This window comes from Siniperca chuatsi, linkage group LG7 (genome assembly GCF_020085105.1).
Source record: "Siniperca chuatsi isolate FFG_IHB_CAS linkage group LG7, ASM2008510v1, whole genome shotgun sequence".
In the NCBI taxonomy this organism is placed as follows: Eukaryota; Metazoa; Chordata; class Actinopteri; order Centrarchiformes; family Sinipercidae; genus Siniperca; species Siniperca chuatsi.
The window spans coordinates 30,008,868-30,027,653 of NC_058048.1; the positions used below are offsets into that span (position 1 = coordinate 30,008,868).

Here is an 18,786-nt window from a genome sequence, read left to right on the forward strand (position 1 = left end):
GTGCTTAGTTGCTTGCTTAGAAAAGCAAGGATAATATTTGAGAGGCCCAAACTGTGAAGGACGTCTCCAGGGTGTGCCCGCCTCTTGCCCAATGTGTGCTGGGATAGGCTCCCGATGGATGAATTGAATTCCATGTGTGGACATGTTCATAGAAAATACAAGGATAAAGATGGTGCTGTCAGACAAGGCGAGCGCAAAGTAAGAATGAAAATGCTGATACTCTCAGTAGTGCCTGTGTTTGGAAGTCAGTGTTATTCTAATAATATTCGAATAAGTCCGCTCAATCAGCATGTAAATTAACATGTCGGCCTTCAATCATACATTTCATTATCATTTCACATATGAAACAAGGGCGTGTCACTCAACACGTTCTCTCCATTTTACAGACAACATGTCCTCTGGATGCCATTTCCTCATGTGTGGTTTCATATGTGCATACATACATGTATTATTAAACAGCTACTTTTAAAAATGAGATATAATGAACAGAAAGAAACGTAACTTAGGTAAGGACAGATGGATGAAAGAGGGAGATGTCAGAGAGGAATGTGGGGAGAGATGCACACAAAAAAAGGGAGACGGAGGTTATTTGGAGAGATGGAGGAATAAATGATCTTATAGGAACAGATACAGAGGGATGGATAGAGGCAGTGGTTCAGACAGAGGAAAAGAATGATGAGAGGATGGGTGGAAAGAGGAATGGTGGGATATCTTGTGCATCAGAAGAGAAATACGATAGGAAACAGCTGAAAAGAGTTTGAGAGAAGACGGACTGATAGGGAGAGAGGGATGATGGGAGGATTCAGGCGGAAAGATAAGTGGAGGGATGGAGAAAAGGAGCGATGCAATTGAAATGAGAAGAGCTTTTAGTCGAGAAGAGAGTGACGAAAGGACGGAGGAGAGGGCGACAAAGACGGAGAAGTGCATGTAGTCTGAAAAAGAGCTGCTTTGCATTTTTCTCACGCTGAGCTGGCCTGACTAAACAAATTAAATCTCTTCTCAGAGCAGCAGTGTTCCTTAGAGACGCAGCATCACACTGAACCTAACTTCTACTGCAAAATCTAAAGATAATCTTAAAACGTAAACATTTTTAAAAATCTGTATACACTATCGATGATACATTGACAGTGATAATTTGGTGATACGACTGTAAACCAACGAGTGTGGAGCTGATCTCACACCCTGTGAACTTATGATCAATCAAGATCCCCAGGTCTGCTATAGAGCTTTCTGGATTCATCGTGGACAAAGAGCGTTCAGGGGAACAATTAGACATCAAAATTCAATGACCCAACAACTGGATAACTAAAATGTCGACCATTAATCATTCACTTAATGCAAATGAAATGTTCAAAACTCAACAACAACTGAATAGATTGTTAAAACACTAAACAGTTCACTTCTAAAAATTACTAACAGATGTGTAAAACATGACAATAATTTAACTAAATAAAACATTAAACCCTAATAGTGAACGAATAATACTGCACTTCTGTGCATTTCCTGACCTTTACTTTGAGCTTTTACTGCACGGACTACAAGGCTGTAGAGATGGGCTGGTCTCAGGCAAAGGTCAAACCCGCTGAAAAACTACAAAAATGGTCAAAAGGTAACCAAAAAGACCTAATAAATTTGAACAGTGAAAAATGGTCTTCTTTGGATAAAACTGGCGAAAAGAATAACGAACAATAAACTCAAACAGAGTTTAGCTGATGAATCTGGAAGAAAGAGTAATTACCAAAGCTTTCAAGTGAAAGCCTCTCAGGCTTTTGTTTGTTACTTAATTACTTACTGTTACTTAACACTTTGAACAGTATGTTCAGGTTTAACTAAACTAATTGTTTTCTCAGAGGACAATGTCATCTGTTGCAGTAACACTTTGTAGTGAGTAGAGTTAGTGGACGACATGAAATTGACATCCTGTGTGATGTGTTGTCCACCTCTGTGGTGAAAGTCTTTCGATGAGTCGTGAATGTCTACCTCACAGTGATCACCAGGAAAACGTTTTATTCATGTTGTGCCTGACTGAACTTCTGTGAGGTTTGAAATATTCTCATTCAAGTGACAAATTTGTGGATTCCAGTTGTCACTCATTATTGCCTGCAAGTCTTCTGTGCTCTCATTCCCATCTTGTGCAGATTCTTCAATTACTCATTGACATTTGAGTGTAGTCTCAGTTGGGTTTTTAATCCTCCTGATCATTTCCACTGAATTTATCTCATTCCATTACATTTCTCCCATTACTTCCTCACATTTAGCTCGTATCCTGCACTCTACCCTGTTATGAGGACATGTGCAGGCTTCCTGTTCTGTATTCTGCGCTGCAGTTGAGGCACAGTTTGAATATTTCAGCACCGTAAATAAAAGAGCGTCTCTTTCCGCTGTTATTTGCAATCAACCTTCCTCCAGTCACTCGGCATCTAACTCAGAGGAACTTTTAGAGTGTGTACAAGTGGGAGTACGCATGCATGCATGAATGAGTGTGTGTGTGTGTGTGTGTTGGCATGCCTTCCTTTTGCATATGTCACTCCTGCTTGTGTGTGATTTATTTTTCTCCTCGTATGAATTTATTCAGGGCTTCACTGAGCTGAACATACAAACCCAATGCAGAGAAATCAGTATCAATGTAAATATATTGCTTTGGCTGGACTAAAAGTTGGTTTAGTCTCATTTTAATGCACAAAAACATCTATGAAATTTATGAAGTGAGGCAGATAACCATGCAGAGTATAATTTGTGTTCTTTAATGTTCTCCTCAGATTGTAATCATGAGTGCAGTGAGCTTAATTGATGATATGAGTACTGTTTACTCTAACTTTCTTGCTTGCCCTCTTTATCCGTCCTCCCCTCTCTCAAGCATTTATTATAATACCTTTTCTTCGGAAATTCTGGGTTCCTCATGTCTGCGGAAAACATAAAGGAAGGATTTCTATGTTATAAGCTGAAAAGAATATTGTAAAAGCAAAGAAAATGGCCTGATAATACAGACTGTTATCGCACATGCTGTGTCACTGAGCAATAATCTTCATTTATAGTCATACAGCATATAGTAGTGGGGGAAAGAGCAACACTCTTTGCTGAACAAGTCTTTAAATCAAATCAAGTAGCAATGATTTGGGGAAAGCATAACATTTTTTAATTTTCAATTCAGTGGAAACCCTGAAGTTATTTTTGGTCCCCTGCAGGATTTTTAATGTCCAGTTTGAGTTTTGTGCGACACGAGCTTGAGCTGACTTCTGTCATTTCTCATTCTGTGCTGCAGTAGCCATGGATGTCATCTCCTCGCTGGTTTGCCCTCTCCTCCTCGTCCTCCTGTCCACCTGCTCCTCCTCCATGCTGTGTCCGAAGCGGTGCACCTGCCAGAACCTTCTGCCGTCCTACACGGTGCTGTGTGCCAAGACGGGCCTCCTCTTCGTCCCGCCCAACATCGACCGCCAGACAGCCGAGCTCAGGCTGATGGACAACTTCATCACAACGCTGAGGCACCGCGACTTTGCCAACATGTCCAGCCTGGTCAGAGCTCAGTTTTCTAAACACCTTTACGTTCATGTTTGCTTTGATTTGCACAATCACTGGTTTCTGCCTAGCAGTGATGTGATCCAGCTGTTGTTCCACCAGGGAGCTGCTGTAGTGAAAGAGCTCATTCAGTGACACAGAATCTAGTGTGACTTTATGTAGTGAGGCTGAAAGTAAAGGTGTGGGAGAAGGGGTGGGCCTGTAGTGCATCTGACTTAAGTGGAACCTGTAGTTTAACTTACCAAAACCACAATCTTTCCAGAACCTTTCCTGAACCTTTACCATGTGTGTGTAGATATTGTAGAAACAAGAGAACTTTAAAAGCATAGTCATTGAACATAATCCATGATTTTGCAGAATTGCCCAATATCAGCATTCTTCTCTGGCAATAGGGTTGTTTTAAAGTAGGTTCTGGTCAGGTGGCCTCTTTTGCTGCTAAGCATTGTTCTTTGGCAAGCCACTGGCTCTCTGAGATCTGTTACAGGAGTGGTAGCTTCAGCTAATTAGAATGAATTAATATTACAAGCTAGTAACTCGTTTATCTGCAGTTGTAGCCATCAGCAGCAGCTAGCCTGTCACAGAACTACACCCATTCTGACGTTTTCTTGCAGTTAATATGCTGTTATCATCTCATGCAGTAATTTATAATCCACATTTCTATCAGAAGGCATTCTGGGAAATGTTGGACATCACTATTTTAGGTACAAGGATGGCTGGGCAAAGTGGGTACACCAAGAGAGTAAAGTGCATCACTTGAGTTCAGAATAGCTTCTGGAATGAACTGAGCATCACAGATCATGACTAATGGGTGATAATATTTGAGGAAGCTTTTTCAAACATTCAGCAATCTGAATCTTAAAGAAACCTCATGAAAAGTGTCAACTTCTCAGGAAAATACATAAATTCAAGAAATTGAAGCAAACACAGTGAGGAGAGTTTTCACATTTATTCCACACTGAACGCAGAAAACATTAGGAACATCTGCGCCTTCCAACACAACATATTGACGGAGGTAAATCCAATGAATTCCACTGTAATCATGTAACGGAGGTGAAGAGGCTTCACTGCATGCGGCACAAAAGGAAAAATACCAACATCATGATATATAATCGCCAAATAGGGACACTCATCACAGCTGGAGACTTCCTTAGTGTTTGAAAAATAAGTTTCCTCACAAGTGTGATCACAACAACGCTGATGTTTGCTCACACACACACGGCAACGTGGGAAATGAGATTTTAATCATTTGGCGGTGAGTGTGACAGAGCGCCACAGATGTCTCCGGTGATCACGGCGTTTCTCCAAAACAGGTTTACAAATGTGTGGGTGTTGATTTACCTTTTCTCGGGTGTTAAAAGAATATATTTCTGCATCTTGGAACCTATTATTAACTTCTTATTCCATGGAAAGTGAAAGCATTTAGCAGCCTACGAACTCCTGACTTCAGTAGTGTGTTTTCTAAAAGTACTATTATCTATTAATTAAGCCCAGACTTATTTTAACCATTTTATCTGTACTTCCATGTCTCAGCTGACCCACTGTACTGTAGTATTAATTACTCATTAATTATTAATGAAGGGCGACAGGGTGGCTTCTTGTTTAAAAGGCCATCATGTAACCTGACTGCCGGTTTAATCCCCACAGCTCCGAGTGTCCAACCTGTTGAACCGGTCTCAAGTGAAACATTGAATCTCTATTATCTCCATTTCCACGCTAACCCTGACCTTTGACCTCCCTGAACAGGAGGACAGAAAGACTGTCACTCTAAAATGTGGTATAGTTTTTGGCAAAAGTGAAACCATAGTAAATTATTTCTGGTATAAATTTAAATGTCACAATTAGTATCAAGCCGGGTAGCAGGAGAAACAGGGACTAGGAACGCAGACTAGGAGGCAGCGCAGGTGCAGTTCAGTAATTTAATGACGAAATACAAATACCAGGGCTTACATGGATAGTCAGGCAGGCAGAGATCAAACCGGGAAAAGCAGTCCAACAAGGACAAACAACTCCAACAGGGGTAGTCCACAAACCAAACAAGGTCCAAAATAAGCCAGGTAGAAAATCCAAAAGACACAAGAGAACACTGGGAAAAGGGCTCGAACACTTGACACGAGGGACAAAGACAACCTGACACTGAACAAAGCAAACACACAGACTTAAATACACTCAGGTGAGGGGAGACACAGGTGAAACTGATGAGAGCAGGGCAAACAATCAAAAGCAGGAAGTAAAACTACAAGACACATGAGGGCGAACTCTTACCAAAATAAAGTCAGACAGAGTCCGACATACAGAATGACAAAGTTGATCCAGTATTTAAAGAGAAATTGAATGTGTTCCACACAGTAATCTCTTTTTTTCTCTGCATGTCCAGATTCACCTGACCCTGAGCAGAAACACCATCAGTCAGATCCGGCCGTACGCCTTCGCTGACTTGCAGGATCTCCATGCTCTCCACCTGGACGCCAACCGCCTCACCACCCTGGACGACTCCCACTTCCAGGGCCTGGTGAACCTGAGGCACCTCATCCTGGCCAACAACCAGCTGCACAGCATATCAGAGGGAGCCTTTCAGGTACCTACCTTTTTTTCATAAACACTATCACTCTTACTGTCACATCTGACATCAAGAAAAATACATGAAACCAAAACAAACACATTAAAACATCTGGAGACCAACTGTTGAGCTTTCTTCATGCAAATAAAGATAATATAGCTGCATGCGTACCTGCCAACATTTCAGGTTTTTTTCGGCCCTGACATTTTAACAACAGCGAACGTTAACTTAGCTGGCCCACAGCGAGCAGCCTTGGATCGGGGTGGGTTGAAATTGTATGGAGTGCCTGTGGATGTGTTTCATAGACGATCAGGCAACTTGGGTGCCGTCAGACAAACATCCAAACTTGGATCCGTGTAATGTATTCATAATAAAGTTTGAGGGCCATTCAAATTACGGGAGTTTCCCGGGAGAAACAACAAAACGGGAGGGCACCGGGAGATGGAGAAATACAGGAGTGTTGGCAGCTGTTACTGTGAAAACTAGTACTAATACAACACAGCTGTCACTGCTACCACTACTACTTACTCTACCACTACAATACTGTACTGCTCGCACTACTACCACTATGTTCCTCAGGACGACTTACTAACACTACGACTGCATCAGTAATGATTTAGTTAGCAGCAGGCTGTGATGAAAGAAGTATTCAGATCTTCTACTTAAGAAAATGTAGAAAGGCCACAATGAAAAAATACTGGATTACAGGTCAAAGTCTTGCATTCAGGAACTGTGTAAAAGGTCAGAAGTGTTATCAGCAAAATGTACTTAAGTATCAAAAGCAAAATACTCACTGGCAGGTTTGCCCATATCAGATTTTATTTATATTATCACATACTGTATATTACTGTATGACTATTACTGAATCATTAACATGTAGCAAAATTTAAATGCTGTTGTAGTGAAGCTAATATTAACTAATTCATATACTGTTCTGCAAAGCATCAAGTGACTAAACATATATAATAACTGTAGTGGAGTAAAAAAATACAAAATGGAAAAAACACTAAAGGTCTTTCCTAATTTTAAACCACATTTAAAAATCTTTGGAAATATTTCATTTGTAAGATCGCTTTGATCATCTTAGCCTGAGATACTTAATGTCTGTGAAACAATCAAAACTGCTAAAAAGTTTTTTATTCATTGAGTTGTTTGAGACATGAATGCAACCGTTGTCTTCTGTTCTGTTGCTACCATAGGTATGTAAACCTAAAATACGTGGTTCAGTGTGTGCATTTTAGAAGAGGAAAAACTTTAGCAAGTAACAGAAGAAGTAGCTAATTTATCTTATTTTTACTTTGTTCATTAGATTAATATTATTAATTAATAATATTAATATTAGAATGTAAAATGGAGAAATTGGACCACAAACTAGTTAGTTAAATAAATCTAGATAGACAATATTACCCAATTACCCTCAGGCCTTCATCAGTTGTAAATTATAATTTCAATTTAAAACTAATCTTTGTGGTGCTACAAATGGAGTTTTGGTTTGCCAATATGCAATATGAATTTAGTATTTCGTAGTTTCATTTTAAGCAATTGCCCTGAAAATGCAATAATAAAAAAATAATGTTATTTAAAAATAAATATAAAATGTATATGAATTTTAAAAAATCTGAATTCCATTCCTACTTATTCCTGTGTGTGTGTGTGTGTGTGTGTGTGTGTGTGTGTGTGTGTGTGTGTGTGTGTGAGAGAGAGAGAGAGAGAGAGAGAGAGAGAGAGAGAGAGAGAGAGAGAGAGAGAGAGAGAGAGAGAGCTCCACTGGGAAAGCCCACACTACAACTAACAACTATTTAAAATCCAACAAATTTGGATCCGTTCTGCCAACAAACCATACGATTCATCACTCAAGCATTCAGAAATGGACTGCCATTTGCCAGTTTCTCAGTTTGAAAAAGTTATTGCAAAGTCATTTAAAGCTCTCAGACTAGTTGTGGTGCTGAGGGTCAAGTGCTATGTGAAAACAACGCCACATTTCTGGCTCTGACTCTGAAGTCCAGCACAATCAGCCAGCCCTGCCTGCCTGCCTCCACTGCTCAGCGCTTAGCTGGACACCTTTTTAATAACCTGGCCCAAAAATAAACTGTTCATTAAGTGACGCTGTCCTTTCTGTGCTCATTAAAAGTCCAGCGCTGAAGTGTCCCCTCAGGACCGGCTCTCAGACCTCTGCAGAACTTGAAGAGAAAGCAGAGAGACGTGAACTCTGAACTCACTAATGGACCAGACCTTCTGAACTTCAGCCTGAACATCACTCTTCATCTCTCACCCTCTGTGTCATGATCTCTCTCTCTCTTTCTCTCACCATCCATTTCACCCTCTCGCTGCCTTTATCCCTCCAGCTCTCCCTCCTCCCTCTCATTGTTCAGCTTTGCAGAGATTTTATTGCCTAAGAATAAGTACTATTTCTGTAACTAGATCATGAATATAACTAAGATTAAACAAAAACCTCTAAACGACAGGTCAATTCAGTTTAGTCCAAGTAAATAAATCAAAAAATAGTTTGCAGACAGGAGCTCTCATTCTGTTGCTTTGTTTGACAGGACTAATTGCCCACATGATGACAAATAGGTGATAATACGAAACAAAAATAACAAAATGGTTTTACCCCATGCCTAGAAGTAGGATCAAATGGAGAATTGTTGAAGAAGTCATTCGTCAGTCACAGATTAGGCTGTTTAAAGATCTGTTAAGTTTAGGTGACTAAAACTACTTGGTTAAGGACAGGGTAAGATCTGGTCATGGTGAAAGAACATAGTTTAACATTTTTACATTTTTCCTAACAAGCAACCCTTTGTAGTCGAGCTAATGATGACTGTCTGCTCTTGGTAGCAAAGATGGAAGTGGCATGGAAGGTATATTCACAATATAGTGCAGCCTCTCTTTATTTGGGCAATTTTCAAATTTTTTTGCTTGCCACAAACAGCCAATTTACTGATGAAGATGTTAGCTAAAGCTTTTGGATGGCAACATACACATCATCTGCATGTTCATGCGCAGCCCAGTATCCCAAGGAATAATGTTCATATTTGATGATTCAGCACCTCACAATTGACTTCCAGTGCCATCTTCGGTGCCAATACTAGAAGCATTGTGCTCTTTACGTTGTGAGCCGAATGCAAGGATATACCGAGGTGGTGAATGGGCCTGTAGCAAGCACAACCTTCATGCAGGACACCAGAGTTTGCTTCCTGTCACAGACCTGCAATTTGTTTTTAACTGAAACCATCCCTAAGCTTTCCCTAACCTTAACCAAGTGTTATACTTTTAGTTGCCCAACCTTAATTATGGTTTATTTGCCATAGCCAAGATCTTTCCCTGACCTTCAACATACCATAGTTGCCATGTGACAAAACTTTGTCATTGAAGGTAATTCAGAGTTTTGCAGAATCGTCCAATATTTACTTACCAGTCTGGAATTTCAGTTTAAACTCATGAGGCGCGTCTTCACCTACATTCACAGTGGCTAGATTTGCCTTTCCATTGACTCTGAATGCAACTTGACCTCACTTCATCTCTAAATTCTGCTTCAAGTAGTTTTAGTTGCCTAAACGTAACCCTTAGCCATAGGGCTGGCAGATCAAAAAACACTTGAGTAATTTTAAAGACACTGACAAACAAGCTATTTTGTCATTTAAGCATGAGGACTGTCAACAGGAGAACCCCATCTCCAGTGTCAAAGCCTTTGCACACCCATCAATCCTCTCTGAAACTGAGAGTAAACAAGTTTGGACTCAAAACAGCACAATCATTTTCCTTGAGAGGACAGTCATGAATTTTAGGCAAATTAGGACTGATTTTCAGCTCACAGAGCTCTTTGAACTCCTCCTTGCAGCTCTTAAAGTTCCTTTTGTCCTTAAGAAATGAGAATCCCTTTGTTCAGAAAGCAATAACGCATAGATTATTGTAATGAGAATTGAGGCATTGTGACATTCAAACGTCCTGATTGTGTGAATTGTGAGAGCAATTACAATGACAACAACACTTTGCTGATCAACAGGCAATCTCTCTTCTGCCCCCCTTCCTCTTATTCTCTCCCCTCTCTCTCTCTCATCTCCCTCTTTGTATTTTTGCTCATTATAATGTGTGCTGACTCGTGGCATTTCAGCGGCGTACTGATTATGAGAATTGTATGGAGGCAATTAGAGAAAACAACATGCTTTGAGTGTACGGCATTGACCGGGTAATTGATCTCCATTTCTTTCTTTCTCTGTTATTCCCTGTCCTCCCATCTTCCCATATATTTCTCTTTCTTTCTTCCTTTCATTTTTCCTTTACTACCTTTATCTCTATCCATCCAACCCTGAGTTTCTCTATTCATCTCCTGAAACTTTTCTTTCTTTCTCCATATACACTGCATCTGTGCATGGCCCTACCTTCCTCCCCCTCCTTTTTTCTTTCTTATTTGTCTCTTGTCTTGTCCACACCTTTTTCCTTCTTGTACTCACCTTTTTCTTACCTTATCCCTTTCTACCTATTTTCTCACCCTCCTCTCCCTCCCTCTTTTCCTCTGTTCCTTTTGATGCTTCTGTCCTTTCTGTTTTTCCTTTCTTCCCTCCCTTTTTCCTTCCTTCTCTCCTCCGTTTTGATAAAGAAAACATTATGAAGCCTTTAAAGCCCAGACATGTTGGGGGGGTTGCCTTTTTTGTTTGTTTTCTCAAAATTGGCAATGATGCTCTCTACAATGAAAGTTGATGACCACATTGCAAAAACAGTAAAAGTGTGATTATGCCAACAGTCTCTGCCTCTGTCCCCTCCTGCAGGACTTCCTGGAGACTCTGGAGGACTTGGATTTGAGCTACAACAACCTGGTGGACATTCCCTGGGAGACCATCGCCCTGCTGGTCAGCGTCAACACCCTCAGCCTCGACCATAACCTCATAGAGAGCGTCCCCGAGGGGATCTTCTCCAACCTGCACAAACTGGCCAGGTCAGGATCACATGATAACACTGTGCAGCATTAGCAGCCTGTGTGGGTTTAACAGGAGGGGGAGGGGGGGAAACTTTGGCTTTTCACAGGAAATACAATGACAAGTCTTTTTATTTAGCATCTTCCTGCACATGTTGGTCTTTCAGTAAAAATCTGAACACTGTAACCATGATTTTGTACCAAGACAGACTATCTCACCAGTGTGTTTGAGTGCAGTAAACATTCAGCACTGCAAAGGAGTATGGTATAACATACTGCATAGACCATGTTTATAGCTCGATGGATGTTTTCAGCCTCCTTTAACTCATAGCTTTAGTTTTACAGCACATGCATTGTATGATGCAGTCTCAGCCATTTCACCAAACCCCATGGCAGTTTTTCCAACAAACTCTCATAAACCCACTGTACGCTACCTGCCCAGCAAAAAGTGGTACATTTAGCAGCTAAACAGTCAGATATTTCTCTCAGGAAACCAAAGCTAAAAGCAGGCTGAACACTGGTCATACATTCATCATGATGTGTAAATATGCAACTGTTCTCTGACACAACACAGAAGTTGATATGATGGTGGTTGTGTATCTGTCAGTGTGTGTTGATGTTTGTAAACCCCCGGTGGCCAAAAATTAATCAATGCCGCTTTAAAGTGAAGTTAAAGTATGAAAATCACCCAAATTTGAGTAATGGCCTTCACACCTCTTCATACTAGCGAAATGTGCTTGAAAAAGACACCAAAACCCCAAGAGCTGTGGGCAAACCTCACAGACATGTGCTGTATGAAGAAACAAATACTCAGTTGCACTGTTACATAATAAATTGATAGAATTATTGCTGGAAGAATATGTAAAATGCTGTACCTGATTCTACTCATGAACTCTAAATCTTCCAGAGACAAAAATATTTGAATGGATCCAGAATAAAAGACTCATCAAAGAGCTTCAGTGCTTCTGTCTTCTGGGAGTACATCTCTTTAAAGGGAATTTCTATTTTGACTGAAGCATCAGAATTAAAATAAACCATTTCGAATTATGTTTTGTTCAACTGTATCAGTCCCCCCATGATGAGCTGCTTTTTCATTTAAGTTGGTTTTCAAACCAATTAGACATAAAACTAAAGCTTTAGGCCGGATGCAGCTGAAATCACAGAGCAAATCCCTGCATGTCGGGCCCCCGTTCAGCAGCAGCTTGCTCCACATGCTCGCAGCTGGGAGATGCCCAGTATGACCAGGTCTGTACTGCAGCTCCACTGGAGCAGCTGGGGGTTCAGCATCTTGCCCGAGGCCATGTTGATAGTAGATGATGGTAAGTTTTACAACCCTTACCAGACAGAATGGGGATTTGAAACAGCGACCTCAGACTGCTCCTCTGCTGAGCATGTCTTTGCTCTGCTGCTCTGTTCAAAGATCTGCTTGCAGACTGTGTGAGTGTGTGTGCGCATCTTCACACACAAAAGACAAATTCAGACAAATCTGAAGTTATTATTATTGACACAGACTCCTCAAACACACAGATTAGAATGAACCATGGCCCTCTATCCTGCAGAAAATCTGATTGATTGCAAACTGAAATAACCACATTACATTAGGAACAGTAAACAGGACGGTTTATGAATTCATATTTTCCAAAATTAAACCATTCTTCATAAAAAATCTAAAATAAATAAAAAGAAACTGTTGCTTTTATACTTTTATTACATCATTTTTAGACATTACCATACACACTTGTCTAAGTAAACATTAATCCTATCAGACTTGCATTAGTGCAGGACAGCAGAGCCAGACTCATCACCAAATCAAGAAAAAGAGAGTACAGACGTCAGGTTGTAGCTTTCTCCCAATACATTTAACGTCCGTGTAGGACAGGTCAGTCCTACAGATAAGTCATAGAACTTTCAACTCCCTCTGAGGCCAGGCATTGCCTAAGATCCTCTGGCACTCTTATCTGAACCTAAATCATATCTAACTCAGAGTGACCCTGCCTTTGCTGTAATGGCCCCAAAACTTTACAATATCATCACTGAGGAAATCCAGCTCATGACTTCTCCTCACTAACTTTCAATTCTCAACTCATCATTCCTTTTTTAAGACTTGCTTTTATTCAAGATGACTAGCATCTTATTGAAAAGACTTTCTCTTGTATGGGTGTGTTAGACCGGTTCTGCCCTGTAAAGAACTAGTTTGGCCTTGGAAAAGTGTTTTACAATTAAAGATTGTACTTATTAGATGTGCACTGAGTAATGTTACTCTACTGGCACAAAACAACATTTGAGCCCTATTATCAGTAATCAGTTTCAATTTACATCCCAACGACCAACAGTCAGTGATGTGTAAGAAGGAAAACCAAGCAGCTTCAGATTAACAGTCATGCATTTATTAAAAAGGCTGTAATGGGTTATTTTTGCCCTGGAGACACAAAACTTATGGACCAGCTGGTGTAACATGTCCATGTGCACAGGTGAGCGTTCACTCACACACAAACACCAGCACACACGCTTTAATAGTGTTTCACAAATTAATACACCACGAGACTGCAGCCCATGAAATAACATAATTGAAATGTGTAAAGTGCAGCATGCTCGCTGCTCTCAACAGCTATTAACTTCTTATTAAGTCATCGTTGTTGTCAAATATTTCTAGACAGACTTTGGGGGAAAATAGACTTTCCTGCGTTTGTTGCTGACAACAGTGAATGCTTGAATCTCCTACATTATTACCAGTCATCAGGTCCAATGTTTTGGTGAGCAAATTACTGTTCGTTTCCCAGAGATGGTGCAGTGGCTGAATTACAAAAACTACACCCTGAAAGGTTTGTCCACTGTTGGTTCTCATTACTCTGATGTTTTGTGATAAAGGGTGATTTACTTTTTGTATTTTCGGCTTATATAGAGATCTGTGCTTCTTCACCAGTGGATTTTTTTGTCCTGCTGAAGAGTACTTTGGTCTTCATTATGAGATTGACCTTAAAATCTGTCATTTAAAGCTGCATTAATTGGTTATCTTGGCCAAAAGGGGGGCGGAATAACTCTTAAACATGCTGAGAGACACATAGCCCATACCTTATTAAGTTGTTATCATTAATGTGTTAGCAAGCAATTGCCCATTAACACATACAACAGCAACATGATCATCCATTGGAGTCGTGTTTGTGTCCACCTGATGAATGTAAGTCCAATACTCCCTCTTTTTTTAGCTCTGGTTTGGAAAAACTATCTGGCTCTTTAGCTGCTTAATGCTTCACTTTCTTCAGCAGCTAGTCTCTAACTGTGTCTTTCTGCTGTTTGGTGCTGGGCAGGTTGTGTACAGTGACTTTATCAGAGCTTGTTTACTGAAAACAGCTGCCTGCTGCTGCTGGACAGCTGAGAATCAAATACCAATTGACTCTCCTGCCCTCACTCATAATTATTTTGTAATCTCACTTTAGTTAATCTGTTTCCATCTATCTTCGATACTCTGCAACAGACTCTCCTATTGTGGTAAATAATTAACTCAATTTTCAGTAAAAGATTATTTAAAAAGAGCCATCACCGAACATCAGGTTAGTATTAGTTATTTCTAAAATGTTGGGAAAAAAATGATTCTGTTCGTAATCTGTGTGATGATGTTTGTTGAATTAATCTGGTTAGTGTGGAAGACGTTTGCACATTAACCAGGTTTCTTTTTGTTGCAGTATGTGTTTACAGGGAGGATTTAAACTCAAGTAGGATGTTCACTTGCTTTAAACCGCAGTCACTTACATTACCACTCCATGCATGTGAATAGAGCTGCTTAAGAAAAAGCCTTACCTCATTTTCAAATGTGCTGTTAGTGCGGCTTTGAATGAAATGATCTACTTTTATATGACTCACCATCAGCACCTCGGCTGCAGCCAGAGAGATTTTTCAGACCTTTACATTTAAAAAAGAGAAAGTCGTGGAAACTGATTTCAGATTTATACACCTTTGGTAGACATTTATGATTCTTTCAGCTGGAATCTAATAAGGAAAGATGGGGGAAGGGGGAGAAGTTTCTCTCTAAATGCTGCCCTTTCTCCGGCCTCACTCTTCCCTCCCGATATCTCACCTTTAGACATGGCTGCCCTCCTCAGATTCCTACTAATCGATCAAGCTGTTTCAAAGCTTTCCCCACTGCCAAGAATATACTTTTGGTGGAGAAATTCTAAATCCATGTTTTGAAAGCTGAGTGCATCAGAATCTGCATTCGAAATCCACCATGTGTATATCTGTGCAATTGTAGAACATAAAGTACTTTTAAGGTTAACCCCAAGATTCCCAGAAAAATGTGAATCAGATGTGACCTCAGTGTCCTAAATGGTAGCTTCGACCCTGTGACTGATTCAACTCAACTCAACTTTATTTATATAGCACTTAAACACAACACAGTCGATCCAAAGTGCTTTACAGCAAACAAAGGAAAACAAAACAAGAAACAAAAGAAGGAATCAAACATAAGTAGAAAAGTGTGATGATAGTAATAATAATAAATAGAATAATAATACTAAAGTCACATGGTCACACAGAGCCCATAGTAACAACACAGACCTACAGAGACTTCACGGGAAATACCTGAGCTGGTTAAGTTAGGCACAGTTAAAGGCTAGTGAGTAAAAGTGTGTTTTAAAGTGACTCTTGAAAGTGGGGGAGAATCGGAGGGTGAGAGGAACAGAATTCTAAAGTTTTGGGGCAGCGATAGAGAAGGCCCTGTCCCGCACTTAGTCCTGGATCTCGGGACACACAGGTCTTTGGTCAGGTCTGATCAACAGTTTGATTTGCCGTTTCACAGGCTACGTGTGTAGGGTTGGGTTCATTAGGTCCAGTTCGAATTGATAGAATACCTAAATTAATTTTGCTGTAAGTATAGCACGTCTCGTTTAAAAATCTTTTCTTCAAATCTTTTAATATTGGTAAACGTCATTTAGCTAATATATCAACGGTTGTCATTTAGCTATAAATCTAAAGTATGGACATTATCTGCCTCGAGGTTTCATTACATCTTTGGTTTGTTGTCCTTTAATACTAAATTTGTTATAACTTTTGTTGCATAAAATGGTTGAAAGTTAAATCTATTACGTAAATAAATTTAAAACAGATTCAAAAGGATTCAGATTGAATAAGCAGATGTGATATCCTCCCTTTTTTCTGAACTGTTCATACTGGCAAGCAAACTTTAAAAATAAAGTGGTTTGATTGTTTAAACATCTCGGCCCCTCCCTGTCTGCTACATGCCTCATGAAATAGAAGTTAGAGACTGATCCCTCTCCCTGTGTCTCTGTCTCCATCACCAGACTGGACATGACTTCCAACAAGCTGAAGAAGATTCCTCCAGATCCGTTGTTCCTGCGGATCCCGGTGTACGCAAAGATGAAGGGTTCTCCTCTCACGGCGCTGGTGTTAAGTTTTGGTGGAAACCCTCTACACTGTAACTGTGAGCTGGTCTGGCTTCGCAGACTGACCAGAGAGGACGACCTAGAGACCTGCGCTTCACCTAAAGACCTGGCTGGCAAATACTTCTGGACCATTAGAGAGGTTTGTTAAAGTTACTGCAGAGCCACATTAATGTTAAAATCACAGTAATATCATGTCATAAAAGTCTGATTTAAAAGCATAAAACATAAAAGCCCATGAATTGCCACAAAATGCTGTCAGAGAAACATTCTGAACTAAGATCATAATAAGTTACAGAAAAATTTTTGGACCTACTTACAGGTGTCATTGGGAATATGTCTGTGATATTTAGAGATGAAGGTTCATCATTACAGTGATTTAAGATCCCATACGTGTTATGTGTACCACTCTTTAGCTGGATTAGCTGGAGGTCAACAAGATTCTTTCAGGCCTGGACACTTTTGGAGAGGTCATCTGAAGTTTTCATAAAGACATTTAGTGGCCTCTGGTTGATCTTGTTACCTTTGTGGGAACAATAAATATTGTATTTCTTGATAACTGGAGCCCAAAGTCATCATCAACTGGCTAATAAAAATCTGTCACCCAAGAAATGTATAATTTAAACATATTGGTCATGGAAAGTGCATTCTGTGTGTTTGGTGTAAAAATCCACTAAACCCTGTAGCTGTCTTAACTTTAGCCCTCTGTGGATGCATGAGCACTTTCTTTCTCAAGGACACTTGAGCAGCGCAGATGGTTGTGTCACAGAGGAGTGAACCTTCTGGTGAAAGTGTGGAGTTTCATATGCAAAAATGCATCAGAACCATGACGTTTCACTATGTATCTCTGCCTTATATCATATTGTTAAGTTAGAAGAAACAGAGAGGGAATATGAAAGGCTCAGGTGTATGTCACAGCAAATAACCAAGATCTGGTTTCAGCTAATCGAGTATTGGGTCAAATTAAGCCATAAGAGGCAAAAATAAAACAGATGTGGCCCCACGTTTGTCCTTTACCCATATGCACATAGCTTTATTTATTAATGATCTATTTAACAGAGACGGTGCACATTACTATATATTAACATTACTGCAAATGTGGCAGTAAAGCTATTTTTCATCAGAAGTCTCTGGGGACATGTTACAACGGCAACCTAGAATAGTACATTAAAAAGTTTAAATAAAATATGAGCATGCAGAGCAATAAAAGAAGTTAACCCTAACAGTCCCAGTGTTCTGCCAGTGTGAGGCATCCACACGATCAATCAGTCAACATCTCTATGGCCCCGGTACTTATGAGCAAAATAAGCTGTCGTGCTTGGTTGTAAACCCTCCTTGCATGTTGTTATGGCAATCACATCAAAGTTAGGCTGTTTCTGATTCTCCTTAATGGGGGAAGATGCGTCCAGAGTTCATTAAATAGTTGTGTTATTTATTGATTATGATGCTTTAGTAAACTATTCACATTCCAGGTGTTCACTCTTGACCCCTAAGAAGTCAGAAGGTTAGTGACATGGTCAAAGCATCCATATTTGAGCTAATAAGAGACTTTAAGAGGCACATATATGGAAGTAGGATAATAATGCAGTTTTTGGCCTGGGACTGAAAGGGTTAATGTCAAAGACACTATGCACCAGACAGGACAACAATATGTAGCGTTGCCATTATTATGTATTTTAACAAAACATATCTACAGTGTCTGCTACCTGAAGAAAGCCACACTGCTGCACTTTTGCTTTGTGGAGGATAATGTTTTAATATTGCTGATACGTTAATGATCCTTTATTGCCATATTAAATAAGCCAATTGCCACAACAGGGATTATAGAGCAGCTCAGAGAGCGCAAAGCAAAACCACTGAAGATGAGTTGTTGCTGCATATAGCAGTTAGATGTTATGGGACTAAAGGTCGAGGAGCCGCTGAGAGATCTGTTCTTCATCTAAACACCTGCTGGGAAAATACTTCTATATGATAGCAGAGCTATGCTGATACTTGGAGGGATAACAGCTGAGTTAAGTGGTATAGTTCAAGATGTTCCCTTAAAGAGGATGATATAGAGGGTTTCGCCTCACCTGGAGATCTTCAGGGGCCGACCCCTCTGGGCTGTTTGAGAGCTACAATGATAAGTGGAGGTGCACCATGAGATAAAGATGGGATTAATTGGTATCATCTTAGAGAGGATGATGTACAGACCTTTTCCTCACCTCAAGTAATAGTCGTGGACCCCCTTCAGAGAGGTGCTGTAGGATCACTATAAGAGGATTAGCCTTGTAAAGAAGTCGATCCAGAGACCTCTGTGTCACCCAAGTGTCTGGGAATATTAATACTCAGAGAGTTAATAGCCTCTTTCCCACAGCAAGGACAAGTGAGCTTCCACTGCATCCATCAGAGGCCAGGCATTAGCC

General features: G+C 40.2%; 1 protein-coding gene across 14 annotated transcripts in view; it reads left to right on the forward strand.

Annotated features, from left to right (window-relative positions):
- si:cabz01090165.1 (uncharacterized protein LOC100333421 homolog) overlaps window positions 1-18,786 on the forward strand; it is a 359,346-nt gene that overhangs the window by 293,317 nt on the left and 47,243 nt on the right. For 13 of the 14 annotated variants that reach the window (XM_044202664.1, XM_044202653.1, XM_044202661.1 and 10 more), the window contains 4 exons: window positions 3,263-3,513; window positions 5,891-6,091; window positions 10,840-11,006; window positions 16,283-16,523. In XM_044202664.1, coding sequence (XP_044058599.1) covers window positions 3,268-3,513; window positions 5,891-6,091; window positions 10,840-11,006; window positions 16,283-16,523 — 855 coding nt within the window. In that variant the 5' untranslated portion in view covers window positions 3,263-3,267. The remainder of the gene's footprint in view (window positions 1-3,262; window positions 3,514-5,890; window positions 6,092-10,839; window positions 11,007-16,282; window positions 16,524-18,786) is intronic. The other variant, XM_044202660.1, reaches the window with a different exon arrangement.